The sequence below is a fragment of the Labeo rohita genome, chromosome 22, assembly GCF_022985175.1.
Source record: "Labeo rohita strain BAU-BD-2019 chromosome 22, IGBB_LRoh.1.0, whole genome shotgun sequence".
NCBI classification, from domain to species: domain Eukaryota; kingdom Metazoa; phylum Chordata; class Actinopteri; order Cypriniformes; family Cyprinidae; genus Labeo; species Labeo rohita.
This window is the reverse complement of record NC_066890.1, coordinates 27,693,993-27,715,683: the sequence shown is the minus strand read 5'-3', so window position 1 is coordinate 27,715,683 and position 21,691 is coordinate 27,693,993. Positions and strand designations below refer to the sequence as shown.

Genomic DNA, 21,691 nt, shown 5'->3' with positions numbered 1-21,691 from the left:
TGAAAGTTCAAGAATGATAATCTAGAAGGATAATAACATATCTTGAATAGTTTTAGAGTTACAGGCATGCAAACTTTTTACGGCACTCAGGTAAGTTCTGTTATGCAATTGGTCACAAGATAAATTTCTAGTTTAAACATTATTTCTTCTTTAGATATTCCTCTTTGAAAGAAAAAAGTATCAGCTCTATGCAAAGTTACCTACATTTGTGACCCTGGACCACAAAACCAGTCTTAAGTAGCACGGGTATATTTGTAGTACAATAGCCAACAATACATTGTATGGGTCAAAATGATCGATTTTTCTTTTATGCCAAAAATCATTAGGATATTAAGTAAAGATCATGTTTTATTAAGGTATTTTGTAAATTTCCTACCATAGATATATCAAAACTTTATTTTTGATTAGTAATATGCATTGCTAAGGTGATTTTCTCAATATTTAGATTTTTTTTGCACCCTCAGATTCCAGATTTTCAAATAGTTGTATTTCGGCCAAATACTGTCCTATACTAACAAACCATACGTCAATTGAAAGCTTATTTACTGTACAATTGTCCAGTTTACCTATGGAGCCCTATTAAGATTTCCATATGTCTGAGATTGAACCATTGAGGGCCTTTTAAAGTGAAGATGCCAAAAGAAAAGTTTCTTAAGAACCAGAATCTAAAAGGATATTAAGAAATCTGTAATACTTCTTGAGTTACAGACATGCTATCTTGAGTCAAGAAGTGTAGTTTACATTGTTGCACATATTAATGAAATTTCATGAGAAGTTCATAAATGTCAGACAACAGTCAGCAGGCTGCACATGAGGCCATGCGAAATTTATTGAATGCAATTGAAATCGAACATGTTACTTTGAACAATATGACAGCACAGCGCCTGAAAGAAAATAAAATAGAGAGAGAGACGTGCTGGAGAGATTAGAGAACACACACTGTACAGTTTTCTATCGTGCTCATTTACAGTTAAATAACCTTCGTTTGTGGCTCGAAATACCATTTGTTTCCAGTAGTACCATTCTAATGGATATAAGATGTCAGCTACTGTGTATTCAGGGCTGTGCACATATTTCCATTCCAAACACTGACACATCACTCAAACTACTCAAGAAATCTTTGAATGGGAGAACAGGTGTGCAAGTTTATGTTTCGAGAGGCAAGCACCAATTTTTTACAACTCCTACTGAAATAAAGGGCACAAAAGAAAGGCCGTTTTTTCGTTAGGCAATAAAGCCTCTACCCGTATACAGCCACATTCTGCCTTAAAATGATTGAAGGTGCAGTCACATTTAGCTACCGTAGTTTGGCGAGTTTTGCGGAGTCATTTTTTATTACTGGAAATTTCGCTTGCAGATTTCGCAACGGATTCACCAAAATTTTGCGCTTTAACCAACAAAAATCTGTTTGGATTGACAGCGACTTCTTCATTGCTACACTAGGTGCATTTCCATTACAGATTTGCACAAAACTTTGTGCAAAAATGTCCGTTTCACTAGATAAGACCATTTCAATACAGATTTGCACAAAACTTTTGCAATATTTTATATCGATAAAAAACGATTGCGAAATGGCAGCGTTTCCATTAACCGATGTTATGCGACTAAAACTATTTTTTACTGCTTATACTTGTGAGGGGGCATGTACGGGGTGTTTCTTGGAGGTTATAGTATATTAAAGAGTGATCGTGTGATTTTTTTCGTACACGAGTTGACCTGTAAATGCGAAAAAAAAAAAAAAAAAAAAAAACTATTTCCATTGAAGTTTTGCAAAATATTCCTTTTTCGAATTGCCCGAAAAACCACCTCATGCTATCGTAAAAAATGTGTTTGTGATAGATGGGAGTTTTTGTGAAATTGACGTATTTTCAATTCGCAATTTCAGTTTACGCAATTTTAAGGGTAATGAAAATGCAGCTACTGTTAGCAATGGACCTTTTTGCCAACAAAACGTCATATTTTCACCAAAATGACAGATCATTTTGCTAAATAAGACAATTCAATTACAGATTTGCACATAAATTTTGCGAGATTTTATAAATGTCGATAAAAAAACTATTGTGAAATGGCAGTGTTTCCATTAACTTATGTTATGCAACTAAAACTTAATTTTTTACCCTTATATTTGTGAGTGGCCACATATGCTGTGTTTCTTGGAGGTTATAGTATATTAAAGAGTTTTTTGAGTATATGAGTTTTTGTCAAATTGACGTATTTTTTTCAGGTTGCAATTTCAATTTGCGCAACTTAAAGGTTATTGGAAACCCAGCTACTGTTACCAACAGAGCTTTTTGCCAACTAAATGTCATATTTTCACCAAAATGACAGATCATTTCGCTAGATAACACCATTTCATTGCAGATTTGCACATAACATTTGCGATATTTTATAAATGCGGATAAAAAAACTACTGCAAAATGGCTACTGCAAAGTGTTTTCCACTTTTTTGTGATATATGGGAGTTTTCGCGAAATTGACGTGATTCAATTTGTGAAATTTGAAGGGTAATGGAAACGCAGCTACTGTTATGAATGGACCTTTCTTTCCAACAGATTGTCACATTTTCATCAAAATGACAGATCGTTTCACTAGATAAGACCAATCTTTATTTTTATAAATCTCGCTAAAACACGATTGCAATATGGCAGCGTTTCCATTAACCGATGTTATGCGACTAAAACGTGAAACGTTTTCACCCATTATACTTTTGAGCGGCCATGTATGAGGTGTTTCTTGGAGGTTATAGTATGTTAAAGAATGTTCATGTGATTTTTCCGTATGCCAGTTGACCTGTAAATGCGAAAAAACTTCAAGAAGAAAATGTAATTTAAATTGCAGTTTTGCGAAATATTCCTTTTTTGAACTTACTGAAAAACCACCTCATGCAATCGTAAAAACTTTTTTGCAATATATGGGAGTTTTTGCAAAATTGACATGTTTCCATTGGGCGTATTTTCAATTCACTATTTCAATTTGCGCAATTTGATGGGTAATGGAAATGCAGCTACTGTTACCAATGGACCTTTTTGCCAACAAAATATAATATTTTTACCAAAACGATGGATCGTTTTGTTCCGTTACAGATTTGCGGAAAACTTTTGCGATATTTTATTAATGTCGATGAAAAACTATTGCAAAACGGAGGCGTTTCCATTAACTGATATTATGGGAGTAAAACATAATTTTTTACGTTTTGCCTAAAAAAAAACAAAAAAACACCTTGTGCAATCATAAATACTTGTTTACGATAGAAGGGAGTTTTTGAGAAATTGAAGTATTTTCAATTTGCAGTATTTTTTGTATTTTTCTAGTTTGGGCAATTTGAAGGGTAATGGAAACTCAGCTACTGTAACCAATGGACCTTTTTGCCAACGAAATGTCATTTTTACCAAAATTTTAATAATATCATTGTACCTTAAGGGGGAATGCTAACAGACCGATATTCGTAACATCTTAAAATGTCACACAGACTCCAGGCTTACAAAATGCGGCATGTCTTAATCCCTTACAAACAAGTCAAAAAACTATTTTTATTATTTAAAATAATTTACCAATCAAACGATTTAGCCCTCAGTCGCAAAACACGGAAATGGCTCCAACAATCCGTTAAAATACATAATTTGGCAAACTGCTTTTAATACTTTTGCGTGACCCGGGATGGGGAAATACTTAAGATCAGTCACCACAAGCATACAGTACAAAAGTATTTTGAAAATGATTATTACTCCAGCACATGATACTACTCATCTTCATCCATGGAAATATCATTCAAACAATTCAGTCAAGGATAATCTGCCTGTTTTTTTTTAATCGCACCAACAGAAAGTTTGGTTTTCAAACCCCTAGTCTCTTAAGACCTTTTATGAAAGATAAATATTGATTAAATAGATCATTATGCTGAATATTTCCATCAGTCGGACCCCAAAATATATATATAAAAAGCAAAAACACCTACAGGAACGGAATGAAAGGAATTCACAATCCTGCTGTGAATCAATGCCATTAGATAATGTTAAAACCCATCAGAAGTGGGTTCGGCCTGCAAACTAAACCACTCACTGCACATTAGCACGCCGGTTAATGTATACTAGATATGACAGAATTCCCTTACAGTACTAAACCGTTATGATCACAAGCTATGCATGTGAGAACCTTTCCATAAGCAGCCGTACAATCATATCAGGACAGTCGTAAAAAATAAACCAAATAAAAACAAGATTAAAATATAGACAAAAAGGCCACACGTCAACATATGTGCGCGATTTCTGTACAAACTAAGAACATTCAGTGCTTTAGTGTACCAAATTAAAATAACAAGTCATCCATGACAACAACTTTTCATTATTTTCCTTTTTTTGGCACATTTAAATAAAAACGACACGTACGCGGTGCAATAAAACAACACAGTCTTAGCTGTTTGATCCATTCGCCACCCCATAGAGTTTTACATTCCAGTTGTGCATATTTTTCGCAATCTTGTGTGTCCGAACGACAACTGACGGAAGAGTGTAAAAATGTTGTAGTATTCGATTATGTACAAGTGCATTGAGATTACATCCGGCGTCGGGAAACACTAGGACTTCACGGCCGCTACTTTCTTCGGCGTTCCTGGTTTTTTGGTCTGCCACAGGTGGCTGTGGATCGTGATGGCGTCGACGTTTGCCGACATGGTTTTAGCTGGAATTTGGCTGAACTGCTTCCTGTCTGAGTTGTACTTGTAGAGGCCGTCGATCATCTTGCGCGAGATGTTTTTGGGACCGATGCCGGACAACTTACTGATCTCCTCCGTGTCGGGGCTGTAGGTGTAGAGCGAGCGGAACTGGCAACCGGAATCCCGGAATAGGATCAGGAAGTTGTTAGCCCCTGATTTCTCCATTTCCTGGAGAAAACAAATAGATGTAATGAATAAAACATATTATATGTTCATTTTTATACTTCAGTTGAAAAGAAAAGAAGGTTTTTGAGGAAAACATTCCAGGATTTTTCTCAATATACTGGACTTAAATGGGAATCAAAGGGTTGAAGGTCAAAATTGCAGTTTCAGTGCAGCTTCAAAGGGCTCTACAGACGAGAAATAAGAGTCTTAACTAGAAAAAATAGAAATTTATATACTTTTTAACCACAAATGCTCATCTCTGCGATGCGCATCTATAACAAATAATCACGCTGGAAAGATCACGCATGGTTAGTTCTTCGTCTGTGTACTTTAGTTCGAAAACGCAGGGTAGGTCTTGTTTTATCCTCCGACTTCAAAATGGTCCAACATCGTTGTTTTACCTTTTTTTGTAAAGGGCATTTGACTTTCTTTGCACATTCACTTTGTAAACACTGGGTCAGTACTTCCGCCTACATCACATGTGACATTTCCAATGTGATTACATAATACGTAATGTCGAGCTACTGCAAGACGAGCATTTGTGGTTAGAAAGTATATAAATTTGTATTTTTCGTAAAAAATGATACTTGTTTTGCTAGATAAGACCCCTATTCTTTGGCTGGGATCATGTAGAGCCCTTTGAAGCCTCATTGAAACTGCAATTTGGACCTTCAACCTGTTGATCCCCACTGAAGTCCACTATATGGAGAAAAATCCTAGATGTTTTCCTCAAAAACCTTAATTTCTTTGCAACTAAATACAAAAGTCAAATACAGTAGTAAAAATTGCAAAATGTACATGCTTACCTCCAAAATCTTGTTTTTCTGTCCCTCATTGACTTTGCCAGCCAAACAGCAATGCGCCAAAGCATTCTGAATTATATGCTTGTTTGACTTTGCACTGGGCTCCTTATATAATTTAGGACCTGCGTTAAACAAATAGAAATGGCATTATAAATGTCATATAAAAGTTGTATCTTTGGAGTTTGCTAAACACCCTCCAGTCCTCTACAGGGAGCTGTAAACTGAAGTTCTGAGCATGTTTTATACATTAAAATTTAATTATGTTTAATATGGTTGGGCAATTAGAAACGCTTATATCAGGGATCCTCAAATTTTGTCCTGGAGGGCCAATGCCAGAGTTTAGCTCCAACCCTGATCAAACTCACCTACCTGTGATTTTCTAATGATCTTGAAGACACTGATTAGCATGCTCAGATGTGTTTGATTAGGGTTAGAGCTAAACTCTGCAGGAAAGTGGATCTTGTGGGCCATATTTGATAATGACTTACAGAACAGAACTAATATAGAGGCTCCCTCTTGTGGACTGGAGATGGAGATGCAGACGCTAAATATTGTGAAACATTTTAGTATTTTAACCTGTGTATTCGGTGTTGGACGTCAGTGAGGATGTGGTTGAGCCATTCTCCCAGTCTTTCTCTCCGTTACGGCTGCTGGAGCGAGTGGGCGAAAGGCAACCGTCTGCTGAGTCAGGCCTACTGTAATGACATGGAAAAACTGAGTCCTGCAATCCATCAGATTCTGATACTGCTGAAACAACAACTGCTCTCATGCAAAATCAAGAAGTGACTGAATTAAAGGATTAGTTCACTTTCAGAGTAAACATTTGCTGGTAATTTACTCACCCCCATGTCATCCAAGATGTTCATGACTTTCTTTTTTCAGTCGAAGAGAAATTAAGGTTTTTGTGGAAAACATTCCAGGATTTTTCTCCAATCCTGTGGGGATCAACGGGTTGAAGGACCAAATTGCAGTTTTAGAAAATGACCAAACATTTCGCTAGATAAGACCCTTATTCCTCAGCTGGGGTCGTGTAGAGCCCTTTGAAGCTGCATTGAAACTGCAATTTCAGACTCTTAACCTACTGATCCCCAATGAAGCCCACTATATGGAGAAAAATCCTGAAATCTTTTCCGCAAAAATCTTAATTTCTTTGCGACTGAAGAAAGAAAGAAAGACATAAACATCTTGGATGACATGGGTGTAAGTAAATTATCAGGAAATTTTTATTCTGGAAGTGAACAAATCCTTTAAAGCTATTAATCATAAATGGTTTTTGGATGTTTTTTTTTTTTTATTTCCTTTGAGTCAGTATCAAATGAAACAACAAAAATAATATATTCTTTATGTGAAGTATCTGAGAAAGCAACAGAATTTTAAATGTATGTTAAGACCAGCAACATGTATTAAGTTTAATTGAAAAAAGGGGAGACTTTAAACAAGCCTCTCACAAGAGTGTGAAGTGCAGATCTTTACTTTTGTGTTTTGAAGTTTCAGTGCCATTCAGTGCGAGTGTGAAGGTTAGTGACCTTAAAAATTAACTTGTTTAATAATGACAAAATTAAACAAAAAAAGCTGTGATGGGTGAACTATAGTAGCCATCTTTATTGTTCAAAGATGGGGGATCATTCCTCGTGTTGCTGCCAAACTCAAAGCAAAACAAGATGTTCTTCTTGAACAGAAGATGGAAGCGCAAAGAGTCTTATCCGACTACGACTGACCTTCTACTTCTCACACGAGGAGAGCTCAAAAAGAAGAAAAGACTGCCAGATGCTAAGCTATTGCTTCTAAGAAGCAAGAACATTCAAGAATACGAAGGAAAAAATACAGAGAATTCAAAGGACACTGGGTTAGTATTGCATAGTAAAGCTACAGGAAGTAAACATATTCTCATTCTACCGACTGCTTGAAGTGCTTCTTACCTTTGCGTTTTCTTATCCGAGCTGACACTGTCATTATCTCCAAGAGATGCCAGAGAAAGGCTGGACACTGAAAAAACACGAGGTCGTGAACCTGGATGCAAAACACAAAACGGGACAGGACCCACAGTTACACAAGACAACAGCAAGCCCGCCAAACTTTGTGTTACCCTCGTAGAAGTACAGCTCTCTGCAATTAAATTGCTAACAGTCTCTCTAACTCCTTCAAACTGTGTAAACACACACAAAAGAGTGCCAGCCAGATTGGTTAAATCAGTTTAAATTAGTTTAGGGAGAGTCCTTTAGTTAGTTGGAAATTTGTTAGAGTAGATATTTAAAGCAAGAGAAGTTGTAGAGTACTTGTTAGAAGAAAATACAGTGGGATGCAGTGAGCTGGACAGGAGTAGCACAAAGCGTGCAGTGCCGGGCTTTGCCAGGAGGTGGCGCCCTTTACCTGCCGTGGCCCTGACAGGAGTCCTGGGGGACTCCATCACATCTCTGTGGATGGACTTGGGCCGTGGTTTCCTCTGTTTGGCCCCCGCAGGCCGCGGTTTGACAAGCGTGTCCATGTCCTCCATAAGCTTCAGCTGTTTTCTCCTCAGGTACTCTTGTTTGATAAATTCCCGCCGGGCTTTGTCTTCTTCCTTCTTCATGCGGTCTTCCTCTGCCTTCAGTCTGTGGAAAAAGACAGATATTGGAATTAAGAATGAGAGGGAGGAGTTTTGATTTAGTGATTGACACCTGGGGTGGGTGTTACCTGGCCTCTTCTTTCTTTTGTTCAAGCTCCGCCTCCAGCTGTTGTTTCCTCTGCTGGGTCTCCCGTTCTCGCCTCAGCCTTTTCTCCAGAAGCGCTGCTCGCTTCATGGCCATGCTGTCCTCTTCCTTCATATCATCCTTATAATGCAAACACATTATCAGAATGGACATGTTCAAGTCTATCAAGTATCTGAACAAGGAATCTGTAGGCAATATAATGATGTTGATGTGAGCAGTCTGGATGCGCTCGATATACGCTACACTGCTCAGACTCCCTGCAGAACACTAACACCATGCAATAAATTATTTATTTGACTTAGTTTTCTGACCTAGATCAAACAGCTGCATTTTCTAGGGATCTGTCCCAAGCTAACCTCCTTCTGTGACTAAAAATAATTTTATATATTATAGTCACGCCGCATTTCCCTGTGATAATACACCATTTTGGGTTATAACTTTGGCCCTTAATAGCTAGATTTTTAAAATTTCTTAAAAAAAATGCTGAAGTGTTTTGGATAGTTGCTAGTGCATTGTTAACGAATACATAACAAAAACATAACAAATTGCAAGAGCATTGCTAAGGTTCTCCAAATGGTTGCTTACTGCCCCAAGACAACATAGCCTGCAATAAAGTCGATATAAAAAGTAATATCTTCTCTAAACCACATAGTTTAAGGTAGCATTCAAGTTCTTAGACCAAATGGTCTAAGATGCTCTGGAAGATTTGATCACACCAAAATTTAAACATTAGGGATAGTTCACCCAAAAATGAAAATTCTGTCATTAATTACTCACCCACATGTCACCTGTAAGACCTTCGTTCATCTTCGGAACACAAATTAAGATATTTTTGATGAAATCAGAGAGCTTTCTGACCCTGCATAGATGGCAACAGTACTACCATATTCAAGACACAGAAAGGTAGTAAGGACATAGTTAAAATAGTCAATTTGACATCATTGGTTTAACCGTCAGGGTCAGAAAGCTCTTGGATTTCATCAAAAATATCTTAATTTGTGTTCTGAAGATTAACAAAGGTTTAAACTGCTAATTCAAACTGCTAAGAGTAAGCCATAGCAATAGTGACGCTTGCCGTAGCATTCCAAGCTTCCTTAATCTACCGATTAAGACAAGGATCCTCTGACACTCATATCTACCTTGAAGAAGAATCCACAGCACATTTTATGCTCATTGTCCAGATTTTCCCCTGAAGTCTCCTTCTCGCCTTCCTCTTTCCAACGCTTGTCCTTCCAGGGGCTTGAGAATCGACAGTGGAACCTCAATCAAATTTTTATTGGTCTGATTGGCGACGTCAACTGGCTCGGTGGGAGTGACAATAACGGTCTCCATTACGACCTGCGACAAAACTTCTGACACACTAGATTCTACTGCTGGCTTAATCTCATTTGTTGGCTTCTTCAGTTGTTCTCTTTCTTCAGTTGGTTCGTTTTCCTTCTTGCTGTCCTCTCCCATATCTTCTGGCTCCTTGGCTGACATGAAGTCAGCATCTTGAGTTACAGCCTCTTTGGTTGGGGAGGTGATGGTCCCAGAGGAACATTCAATGGACAATGACTCAAGGCCTTGTTCTATCTCCTTGTCCGTGGCTTCAGCTCCTGATGGTGGTTTCTTCTCGCTTCCCAAATAAGAAAATGAGCAGGACACGGACTGGGATGGGGAGAACCTTCTCAGGCGTGGTATGCTGTCCACTGACTGTGGAACGGTCAGGACTCGATTGAAGGGAGTGATCTTTAGCTCACTGGGTCTGGGTGTCCTTGGCGTCTTGGAATGGAAAGAAGCAGACTTCCTCTTAAGGTTTGTAGGGGAACGGTGTGTAGCTCTAGGAGAATCTGCAGGTGAAGGAGACCCAGAAGAGCGTGCCCCACTCCCTCTGAGCTCTCGCACCTGCTTTTGTGGTGAAGGTTGATGTGGCGACACCACCCAAGCCTGTTGCTCCCGCATCTGCATGATTACCTCCTGCTGCTGGGCCAGCCGCTGCATCTCACTCTGCAGGAAGCTCAAGGAAGCATTGAGCTTCTCAATGGAGCGTGTGTATTCCATCAGGTCCGCCTCGGAGGTACCATCCTCACCCGCAGACTTCACCGGAGACTTGGCGGGCTGAGGTGTCTCCGCTGGTGTCTTGCTTCCCTCTGAACTAGGAGTGTTCTCTTGAGAAGGTGAGGTACCATCTATTCCTTTCCTCTTGACAACTGTGAGGAAAGCACTGCGTCCCATCTTCTGACGGTGTCTGGTAAAAGCTGCCTCTACTTTCTTCTTCTGAGCCTCAATGGCTCGACGCTTCTCTTCAAGTCTCATGCGCAGCTGCACCATTTCTGCAGCCATGGCCTGGGCCGGGTCCTTGGATGGCTGATGTGCAGGGCTGACCTCAGGTGAAGGAGCCCAGGAAACAGAGTGAGGAATGCCAAGATCTGAACCGTCTGGTGTTGTGCTTTGGGAAGCAGCACCTTTGGTCTCCACGTTTGGATTCAGTTTACGGAATTTCTGCTCAGCAAAGCTGGTCATCTTAATCCCAGGGGTAAAAGCAGGGGTGCTTCCAGCAGGGGACTTGCTGCTTAGGCTGCTGGGACATGGGCTTGTAGAGCCCTGGCTATGGCAAGCTCTTGCCTCAAAGTCGTGATCTGTATCAAGCTCCATACTGACAGTACAATCCCTAAGGGATGAGTCCTCATCTAGGGTCTCTTGGATGTCCTCCGTCCGCACATGGATGCCAGTGTCTACTTCAGTGGTGGACGTGCTAGCAACCCCTTTGGACGTTTCTGAAACTGAGTCTAGCTCGCCATCCTTTGCTTCAGGGTTCAATTCACTTTTATTCTGGAGGTGAAGAAAGAAGCCCTCACTGGGTGCATGAGCCCTGGGGCTCTGAGATTTCTTCTCAGAGTTGTGGATGATCTCAAGGGCTTCTTCGATGCTAGGTGGCCCTGAGCCATTTAGACGGCCATTTTGATTTCCTGACAGGCTATCCGGACAGCCTTCCTCCTCAATGCCCATGTTCTTGCCATTGACAGGCTGAAAGGACAAGTTTCTCTTGATGCCCCTAGTGCCGTGGGGCATTTTGAAACCAAAACCTTCAGTGCTGACAGAGCGAGTCATCCCTCGGCCAGTAGGTGTTTGATTGGTGCTCTCTTTATCAAATGGGATTTCAAAGGACACTCCCTGAGCAGCAGACCTGCCGAAAGAAGAGAGGATGGTATCCGACGGCATATAGTTTCAAGCTCTATTTCTTTAATTCTCAATAATGAGATGGACTTGAACTTACTTCTTCTCTTTGGGCCAAGTACCCATGAAGCTTTCCACAAATGACATTGAGGTTGATCTCTTGATCTCACCTGTACAGCACACATGTATAACTTATATGGTACTGGGTGCATTTCACAGTTGTTATCAAAAACATTTTTAAGGCCTGTTAACTTTACCTGAGCCTGAAGTCTGTGGTTGAGGTCGGAGAGGGAGACTTGGAAGACATGAACATAAAAAAAAAATGAATATTCATCCAATTTTGCATTTGAATTTCAACTGCTACAGCAAGGGCCTCCAAACTCGGTCCTTAAGGGCCACTGTCCTACAGAGTTTAGCTCAGACCCTAATTGAACACACCTGAACCAGTTAATCAAGGTTCTACCAAGCATGCTACAAAACTTCCAGGCAGGTGTGTTGAGGCAAGTTGGAGCTAAACTCTGCAGGACACTGGAGGACCGGGTTTGGACACCCATGTGCTACAGGCATTCAAAGCGAATAAAGCAGGGCTTCTCAAGCTCCAACCCTAATCAAACACACCTGAACAAGCTAATGAAGGTCTTCGGGTTTACTATAAAGTTACTGGCAGGTGAGTTGATCAAGGTTGGAGGTAAACTCTGCAGTAAAGTGGACCTTGAGGGCCAGAGTTGAAAACCAATGAAAAAAGCGCAAGTGGGAATCTTTCGATAAAAGAGACGTTTGCTATACCTTGGTCTGTCTGGACTAGGAGGTCTTTCCATAAAACTTCTCTTTGTGACTTTTGAGATGGGCACAGATGGCAGATTTTTCAGTGAAGGAGCTGGTGCTATAAATGACAACACAAATGTGTTGGTACATAAATGTAAACACCATTGACTAATATTTCTAGGAAATGCATTGAAATATTAATTTACCTTCGGTGTCCAGCACCTGAGGCTGGACAAATGGCGGCTTAACAACCTCAAACCACCAGAAGAGCTCAGCCATAAACACAAGATAGTTATTCTGGTAAAAACAAACAAACAAACACATTAACTTGCATTGCATGTTTTTTCCCCTCAATAAATAATTTGCAAGCTTGACTAAGGCTTGATGTGTAATATTCCTTCTCTTCCACAAGATGTCTCTGCAATTCTCTAAATCCTGGTAGTGCATGAACGGACACCACCTGGAGACACGAGTGCCCTTTCCCTTCAAATATAATTATATAGAATATATATAAGGAATGCTGAGGGAGTTTATATTGTACCATATAGCTTTTCTGTTTGCTCCAATAATGCACACAGTCTTTTTGCGCTATGAACATCTTTATAACATGTCTACAGAATCCATGACCTTGAATTTATAGAGGGTACCTGACATGATGAAAAATGCCTCTGATACACTATTCCCACTCAGCAGAATTTACATCTAGCAGTGTAAAAGCACAGGGTAACCGCAGCAATTATCTGAGGCCACTCCCAGAAGACATTACCTCAGCATTTTAATTGACTTTCAACAAAGAGTCCTTGCTCTCTTTATTACCTAGAGTAGCGCAAGACCTTCAAAGCCACATCTACTCCATATAACCTAATGATTAATTGATTTATTCATATAATCCAAGGCATCAATTGTTAACCTTGCAACAGCCTTAATATAATAACATTGTCACGTACTAGCAAATTAACAAAGGCAAAGCCACCTACTGTCAGTTAATTAAAATACTCCATGGTGAAACTTGTATAAAACCTCACTGATTTTATGTAATATCATGAACTCCAATCTACCACTGGTAATGGCAATAAATAAAGGGGTCCACATTTGTATTAAGTGTTTGAGAGAGCCGGAGCAGGCGCGTGTTTGCACCCAGATGGTGTTTGGCACATGCGCCCTCTCCCCCATCTGCCTGTCTACGTACTTATTCACACAGAAGGCGTGAATGTATTATTGAAAAGCTTATCTGTAGGTATAGAGAATAAAAATGTTGCTTTTAATTAGGGACGTCAATTTAAAGTGTTAATTTATTACAAATAACTGCATTAAAAATAATGTTAAAAAATGAATCATGCTTCCTGACCCGAATGCTAATTCTTTAAAGGGATATTTCACCCAAAAATAAAAATTCTTTCATTAATTATTCACCCTCATGTTGTTCCAAACCCATAAGACGGTTCATCTTCGGAACACAAATTAAGATATTTTTGATTAAATCTGATTCTGACCCTGCATAGACAGCAACACAACTACCATGTTCAAGGCCCAGAAAGGTAGTAAGGACATCGGTAAAAAAAAATAATCAAAAATATCTTAATTTGTGTTCTGAAGATGAACAAAATGACATGAGGTTGAGTAATTAATGACAGAATTTTCATTTTTGAGTCAACTGTCTTTTTAACTTGAAGATTTTTAGAACTTTTTACTATACAGTTGAAAGCAGACCGGAAATAATGATGATGGGAATGAGATCAGGTCACAGTACAGTCCAGATTCAAACCTGCATCTCAGCGCATGAAGCACATGTGCTAACCACGCTGAACATTTTAATAAAAGGAAGCAGCTGGGATTAGATTAGCTCTGACAGAAACTGGGTCAAGGTTACAGCTCAGTGACCTGCTCCCAATTCTACTCATATTTCTGAGATTCAGCTCTGAAGTCTGGCACCGTATCAGACGCTGCTCATGTCCTCTAACCAGAGGCTGTTAGGTGCTAATAAAACCCAACACGCTGTTAGATTTTGCTTCCATTTTTGCAATAAGAGTTTAAACAAAAACCAGGTGGAACCAGTAGCATTGCTCTATGTTTAGAGTTTCTAAGGTTTTTGTGGTTTAATAAGTGTGGCTAGGTTTCCACATCCTAACCATGAAATGCCAAAATACATCTGTACATTCTTTCCACAGACAATGAAACCAACCGTTTTGGTTCATGGAGTTCAACAGCACTGGCAGAAATGTCTGTTCCATCAACATCTCTAGAAGAACCAAAGGATTCTCGGTCAACATGACCGAAAAACCTTGCCAGCAGATGTTCTTTCTCTCCATTCCAGAGAGGACCGACATCAAAGACATGAAGACATAACATTCAGAGCGAAAAAAAAAAAAAGGGTCTTCACTTCCATCTGATCCCAAGAGTCCGAACTTACAAAGTAGTCCGAAGGTAAAGATCTTCAGTTTGACGATATCTAGCTCACAAAACAACATTTTTCCAATTCTTAAAGGATTTGTTCACTTCCAGAACGAAAATTTCCTGATAATTTACTAACCCCTATGTACACCCCAAGATGTTCAGGTCTTTCTTTCTTCAGTCGAAAAGAAATGAAGGTCTTTGAGGAAAACATTCTAGGATTTTTCTCAATATACTGGACTCCAATGGGGATCAACAAGTTAAAGGTCCAAATTGCAGTTTCACTGCAGCTTTAAAGAGCTCTACATGATCCCAGATGAGAAATAAGGGTCTTATCTATCAAAACGATTGGTCATTTTCTAAGAAAAATACTAATTTATATACTTTTTAACCACAAATGCTCATCTTGCACTAACTGGACTTCACGCCTTAAGTAATCACGTTGGAAAAGTCACGCATGACATAGGTAGAAGTATCGACCCAGTGTTTACAAAGCGAACTTGCATAGTTTCTATACAAAAAAAAGGAAAAACAACGATGTTGGATGATTTTGAAGTTTGAGGAGAACATGAGATGGAGTTTTTCTCCCTACACTTCCTTTTTGAACCGAAATACACGGACGAAGAACTAACCGCGCGTGATTACATGTAGTTAAAAAGTATATAAATTTTTATTTTATTTAGAAAATGACCAATCGTTTCGCTAGATAAGACCCTTATTCCTCGTTTGGGATCGTGTAGAGCCCTTTGAAGCTGCGTTGAAACTACACTTTGGACCTTCAACCCACTGATCCCCATTGAAGTCCACTACATGGAGAAAAATCCTGGAATGTTTTCCTCAAAAACCTTAATTTTTTTTTTTTTTTTACTGAATAAACACAAACATCTTGGATGACATGGGGCTGGAAAAATATAAAAATCTCACAACTGAAGGTATTTCACATTGCAAACCACCGAATAAAAGCAAAAAATAAGACTCTTGAGATCTTCCACAATAGCTTATCAAGCAAACCACGATTCCTATATTTAAATATCTTCCAAGCATTTTAATGTGATTTTAGTGCTGTTTTAGTCAACGGCACTAGTTTCCAGAGAACCTTCTTCCATCGGTAGGCTGGTTTAAGCACCGGCGTTTGAAGGCAAGCCTCACGCTTTTTGGCTTTTTAACAAGAATATAGCCAACTCCCACAGGCTATTGTGAGACTAGGGCTCCAAATAACAGCATCCCGCCCAATCGCATATGTCATGGCCTAAGAAATTTGACAAACCTTGTCCTGCAGTTATCAACGCATCAACCAATGAAACATCAAGGCAAGGAACTTGAGGAATGGCATCAAGCTGTAAAACTCTTCTAAATGAAAGCAAATGTAGATGCAAGGCTTACTTTGATGGACGAATGAGCGTAGAGCATGTCCTCCAGATTGAAGTGGCAGCAGTGGTTCAAGTGCTCCTTGCAGAAGTCCTGGATGAGCTGCAGGTTGTACAGACTGTCTGCCAGCGACATGGTCTCTTTCAGGCAAATGTCTGCAAATCAAAGACGATTCGAAGTGCTACACTAATCACCGAGACAGATCATCCGGCCTATTTGGCAGATTTGACAAGGACTCAACCAATCACAGAGAAGCCCATTAATCATGGAGTCGTAAATGACAGTCACATGATTCACGTTTGCCTTTGGAGATTTGGAAATGTAATTGCATCCATCATTTGATTTCACAGCTAGGTGGAGAATCAGCTTTTCATCACTGTGATTAGATTAACTGGGAGTTCAGGATGATTAAAGTCACTTAAATGTTTAGGATTTGTAAATGAGTAGTTGAAGACTATTGTATTCACTATTTCAAAGCAGAATGGAATATATTATGAAAAATAATATTATATGTAAGTCACAAGTTTGTTTCCTTTCAATGATCCAATCTCAACGTTTCAGAGGTGTAAATGCATATGAGTAAAACAAAGAGGAGGAAGTTTATAGGCTACTTCAAAAAATAGGCTAGGTCTGTGTTTGTCACCAATTTGTTATATTTTACAGTTTGTCAACTGGTATAAGATTTTGTAGGCTTTGCATACATGTGCACACCTCGTGAGTCTCTTACATAACAAATCCCAATATAACTTCTGATTATATTTAGGGATTATATTTAAATTATATTTTTCCCCCTTGATTTTAATGTTGTATGGTTTTGTTGTGAAATGTTATGAAACAAAACATTTGTCTGGGCTCCAACAACATAAAATATTGCATAATATTTTTTAAATATTGAGGAAAAAAATATAAATATAATAATATTATACCTGTATGATTACTACAGTTTTTTTTTAATAATATTAAAATAACACACTATTATTGTGGATATTGCTTTTTATAAAATTAAAAAAAAAAAAAAAAAAAAAAAATCAATTGTATCTTGTATAATATTTTAAAATATTATGAAAAAAGAAATTAAAAAATAATATGAACATTTTATTAGTGCTATTGTTTTTATTTTCATAATATATTATGCACTATTGTTGCCATTTTTGTATAATATTTTGAAAATGTTGTAAAAAAATAGAAATATAATAATATACGTATAATAATACTTAATATTAATACAACATATTATTAAAACATTAACAATACAAAAAATATAAAAGTAATACACATTATATTTAATATTGCTTTTTTAATAAAATGTTAAAATAATGTGAAAAAAACAAAAAAATACTAATAAACTTTTATTAGTACTATAATTTTTAATAATATAGATATGTTAAAATAATAGATAATATTGTGAATATTGTGTTTTTTAATAAAAAACATTTGTCTACGGTCTCTTGTACAATATTTTAAAAATTGTGGAAAAACAGAAACAATAATATTACACATATTAATATAAATACAATGTATTATTCAATCATTTAATAATACAAAAAACAAAAAGTTAACATTATACTTAATATTATTTTTTAAATGTTATAAAATACGTGCTTATTGTATATTGTAAGTATTGTGAAAAGAAATAATATTAAACTTATTAGTACTATTTTTAGTAATATAAAATATTAAAATAATACACAATATTGTTACAGATATTGCTTTCTTTGAAAACCATTTTGTCTACTGTTGCTTGTATAATATTTTAAAAATACTGTGGAAAAATAGAAATCTAATAATATTTATTAATATAAAATATTAAAATAATACATTGTTTTTTATTTTAAACATTTGTCTACTGTTTCTTGTAGAATATTTTGAAAAAATATTGTATATGATAATACTTATATTAATATATTTATATTCTAAAAAAAATTTTAATATTGTGAAAAAATATGAAACTTATTAGTACTATAATTTTTACATAATTAAAAATATGAAAAGTATACACAATATTAATAGTATTTTCTCTTGTATAATATTTTTATAATTACTAACACTGTATTATTAAATTATTTAACAATAAAAAAATCTCAAGCAATAAACATTATATTTGACGATACTGTTTTTAAATGTTATAAAAAAAATCTGCTTATTGTATATTCTAAAATATTTTTAAAATACTGTTAAAACGATATAAAATAATAATCTTATTAGTACTATCATTTAATATAAAATATTAAAAATACACAATGTGAATATTGCTTTCTTTCATAAAAAACATTCGTCCACTGTCTCTTGTATAATATTCTGAAAATATAGAAAAACATTTAAAAATAGAAATACTATTAATAATATATTATAATAATATAACAACACTAATATATTATAATACTAACAATATATTATTAACACAATGTATTATTAAATAATTTAACAATACAAAAATATAAAAGTAATAAACATTATATCTGATGATAGTTTCATGAAATGCTTTCAATAAATGTGCATACTGTATATTCTAAAATATTTAAATATTCTTTTATTAAAAATATTTAATACTACATTTATATATATATATATATATATATATATATATATATATAAATAATATTATTTATTTATTTATTTATTTATTCAAAATATTGTGCACAAAAAAAAAAAAAAAAAAAAAAAAAAAAACATCTCCATGAATATATCATCCATTGTCATGATATTACAATAAATCTGGATTTAGCATATCATAAATATGGTTCCTTTTGATTCAACAACTCCCACACACTATTCCCTCTGAATCTGGCCTATTATTTTGTGTGCAGTAATGTAGAGGCTTTGGCAGGTTTGTGTACCTCCCAGGTGGACGATGGCGGGGCAGTAAAAGTGCAGCAGGGCGGCGAGGGCACAGCCATCTGTGCTGTCCTTCAGGAGGTTGTCCACCGGGGGGATCCACGGCACCATCTTGGGCAGAACCTGCTCCTTCCTATAACGCGCCTGCAGCAAACACACATAAACAACCCATTCGGTAGAGCAAAACACACACACACATTCAACAACTGACCAACGTATGGAAAAGCACTGAAAAACAACACATGGATGTGGATGGTAACATAAAATCTATTTTTTGACTCAGCCTAATAGAAATATTTCTCTGTCAACAGTTAATGAAGCTGAGGAGGACAATGTGAAAGCGTCGTCATGGCAACAGAAACACGACGAAGCCACGAGATGGAAGATGCCAGGATGAAAGAAGGCGTTTCACAGTCACACTTACAGGAACCAGCTTCATGTACCACTTGGTTGGAGACTTCAGCCAGTCAGAGAATGAATGAGAGAGAAGAAAGAGCAGTTACGTCAGCAACAGAGATTATTCAACCTAATCAGCTGTTTACGTCCACATCAGATTAAGTGTGACGATACCGTCTTTACTAGAAACCGGATTACAAGAAAACACTCGGCAGATAAACAGTCAAACTCTGGAAGCAGTTCTACAACAAATACAACTCTTTCTATATGAATAACACAAAAATCCACAATACTTTTGAATTTTCACTGAATCACTAAGGCCTGGTTAGGACACGGTGTGCTCGACTGGTTCCTGCCATGTTCGCAGTTTTAAGCTTTTCTCAACTTTTTGAGGCTTAAAAGACTGGAAAAGAAGAAGCGTATCATCAAAAGCGTGCCGAAATAACTGTAGGGGTCCAAACTGAAGAAGGGAAAACTGATGCTCTCTGATCTAAGAGACATTAAACCTTGTGAATCACAATATGAATGCATTTTTACCCAGAATGCCCTGAGAAGACTGTAAAAAGTTACAGGATTAGTCATTTGCCAGTGGATTAAGACTAGAAACAAGTGTGAGCTTGAGTATATTTTATTATTTCTAAACTATGAAAATATTGTAATTATTTATTGTTATATTAGTCAAATATACATGTACATACTGTTTAATATAAAATGATAATTAATAAATGTTTTCATAAGATGAATCATTATATTTGTATTTATAAATATATATACAATGATATAATAATGTTATTAATCATTAGTAATATTATTTTTTTTTTACAATTTAAAAAAATTAAATGAGTAATTAATAATAAATAAATATTATAATAATAAAAATAAAATATATTAAATGTAATTAAATACAATAATAATAATAATAATAATAATAATAATAATAATAATAAAACACAGTTTTTGGTATATTATATAAATAATAAATTAATATAATAATAATAACAAAAATAATAATAATCACAACACACACACAAAAATACATACAATATAAAAATATATACCCCTAAAAATACTTTTATACAATTAAAAAAAAAAGAAATTAATTATTAATAATACATATTATAAATAAACATAATAATAATAATAAATAAATACAAATACTAATATAATATATAATATGTAAATAAATAATACAAATAATAAACAAATAAATAATATATATATATATATATATATATATATATATAAAACCCCTCCTCCCAAATAAATAATAATAATAAATGAAAATAATACACATTTTTAAAATTAACTTTTACATACATTTATAATTTACACACGTACAAGATAATATATATACCCCTAAAAACTCTTTCATATACTTTTAAATAACAATATAAATTAATAATTAATAATAAATATTATAAATAATACGAAATTATATAATATATTAATTAATACTACTACTACTAATAATAATAATAAATAAAATATATACACTCTCGCCAAATATAATAATAATAATAATAATAATAATAATAATAAATTTACTGATATAATACACATACACATTTGTATTAACTTTCGTATGGATTATTTATAATTTACATGCGCACACACACACACACACACACACACACACACACACACACACACACACACACACACACACACACACAAGACAACTGTATATATACCCCTAAAAACACTTTTATACGATTTTAAATAACATTATAAATTAATAAGAAAAATTATAAATGAAAATAATAATAATAATAATAATAATAATAATAATAATAATAATAATAATAATAATAATAATAATAATAAATAATATACTTTAATAATTATAATAAATAAATAACAAATAATTTAAATACATAATGCTAATAATACATAAAATATATACACCCCTCCTCCCAAATAATATCAACAGAATTATATATATATATATATATATTTTTTATACTGGCAATTTTGAGTTTCAAAAAACATGTTTTTTAAGCTTAAGTGTTTTGTTTTTTTTTTTCTTAACTTTTAGAAGTGTCCTCATAAACCATGTTTACATTGTAGAACCTGCCATTATACACATTTGTATGCTCATGAAGCATATATACCAGAACACACATGCATAGAGTATCCATATCTGCAATCATCTGGTGTGTTTATGTGTCAGTCTGGCCGCTTCATGCCATGCTGACTGTTTCAGGATGTTTATAGTGTTGTGTAAGCGACTGACATTCCTCCTCGCCACTGATTGTGTCCACACTGCCTGTCGCACACAGCCGGCAGTCAGCAGCGCCTCTGAGAACTGACTGCTCTCATTAGCGTCACATGCCCAGCCCAGCCACGACCCCAGGACAGCCCGGGCCCAACTCTGACAGACGCCCAACACACTTCTGTGTGATGACTCTGCA

At 35.9% G+C, this 21,691-nt stretch overlaps 1 protein-coding gene across 1 annotated transcript in view; it reads right to left on the bottom strand.

The window, feature by feature from the left end:
- Positions 1-796: 796 nt before the first annotated feature.
- The window catches only part of camsap2a (calmodulin regulated spectrin-associated protein family, member 2a), a 52,421-nt gene continuing 31,526 nt past the window's right edge, over positions 797-21,691 (bottom strand). The window contains 16 exon segments of the mRNA XM_051095311.1: positions 797-4,879; positions 5,683-5,801; positions 6,256-6,374; positions 7,398-7,463; positions 7,599-7,665; positions 8,050-8,270; positions 8,353-8,489; positions 9,509-9,584; positions 9,586-11,535; positions 11,626-11,695; positions 11,783-11,820; positions 12,312-12,408; positions 12,497-12,587; positions 16,065-16,204; positions 18,887-19,028; positions 19,309-19,341. Of these exon segments, the coding sequence (XP_050951268.1) occupies positions 4,574-4,879; positions 5,683-5,801; positions 6,256-6,374; positions 7,398-7,463; positions 7,599-7,665; positions 8,050-8,270; positions 8,353-8,489; positions 9,509-9,584; positions 9,586-11,535; positions 11,626-11,695; positions 11,783-11,820; positions 12,312-12,408; positions 12,497-12,587; positions 16,065-16,204; positions 18,887-19,028; positions 19,309-19,341 (3,672 nt within the window). The 3' untranslated portion in view covers positions 797-4,573.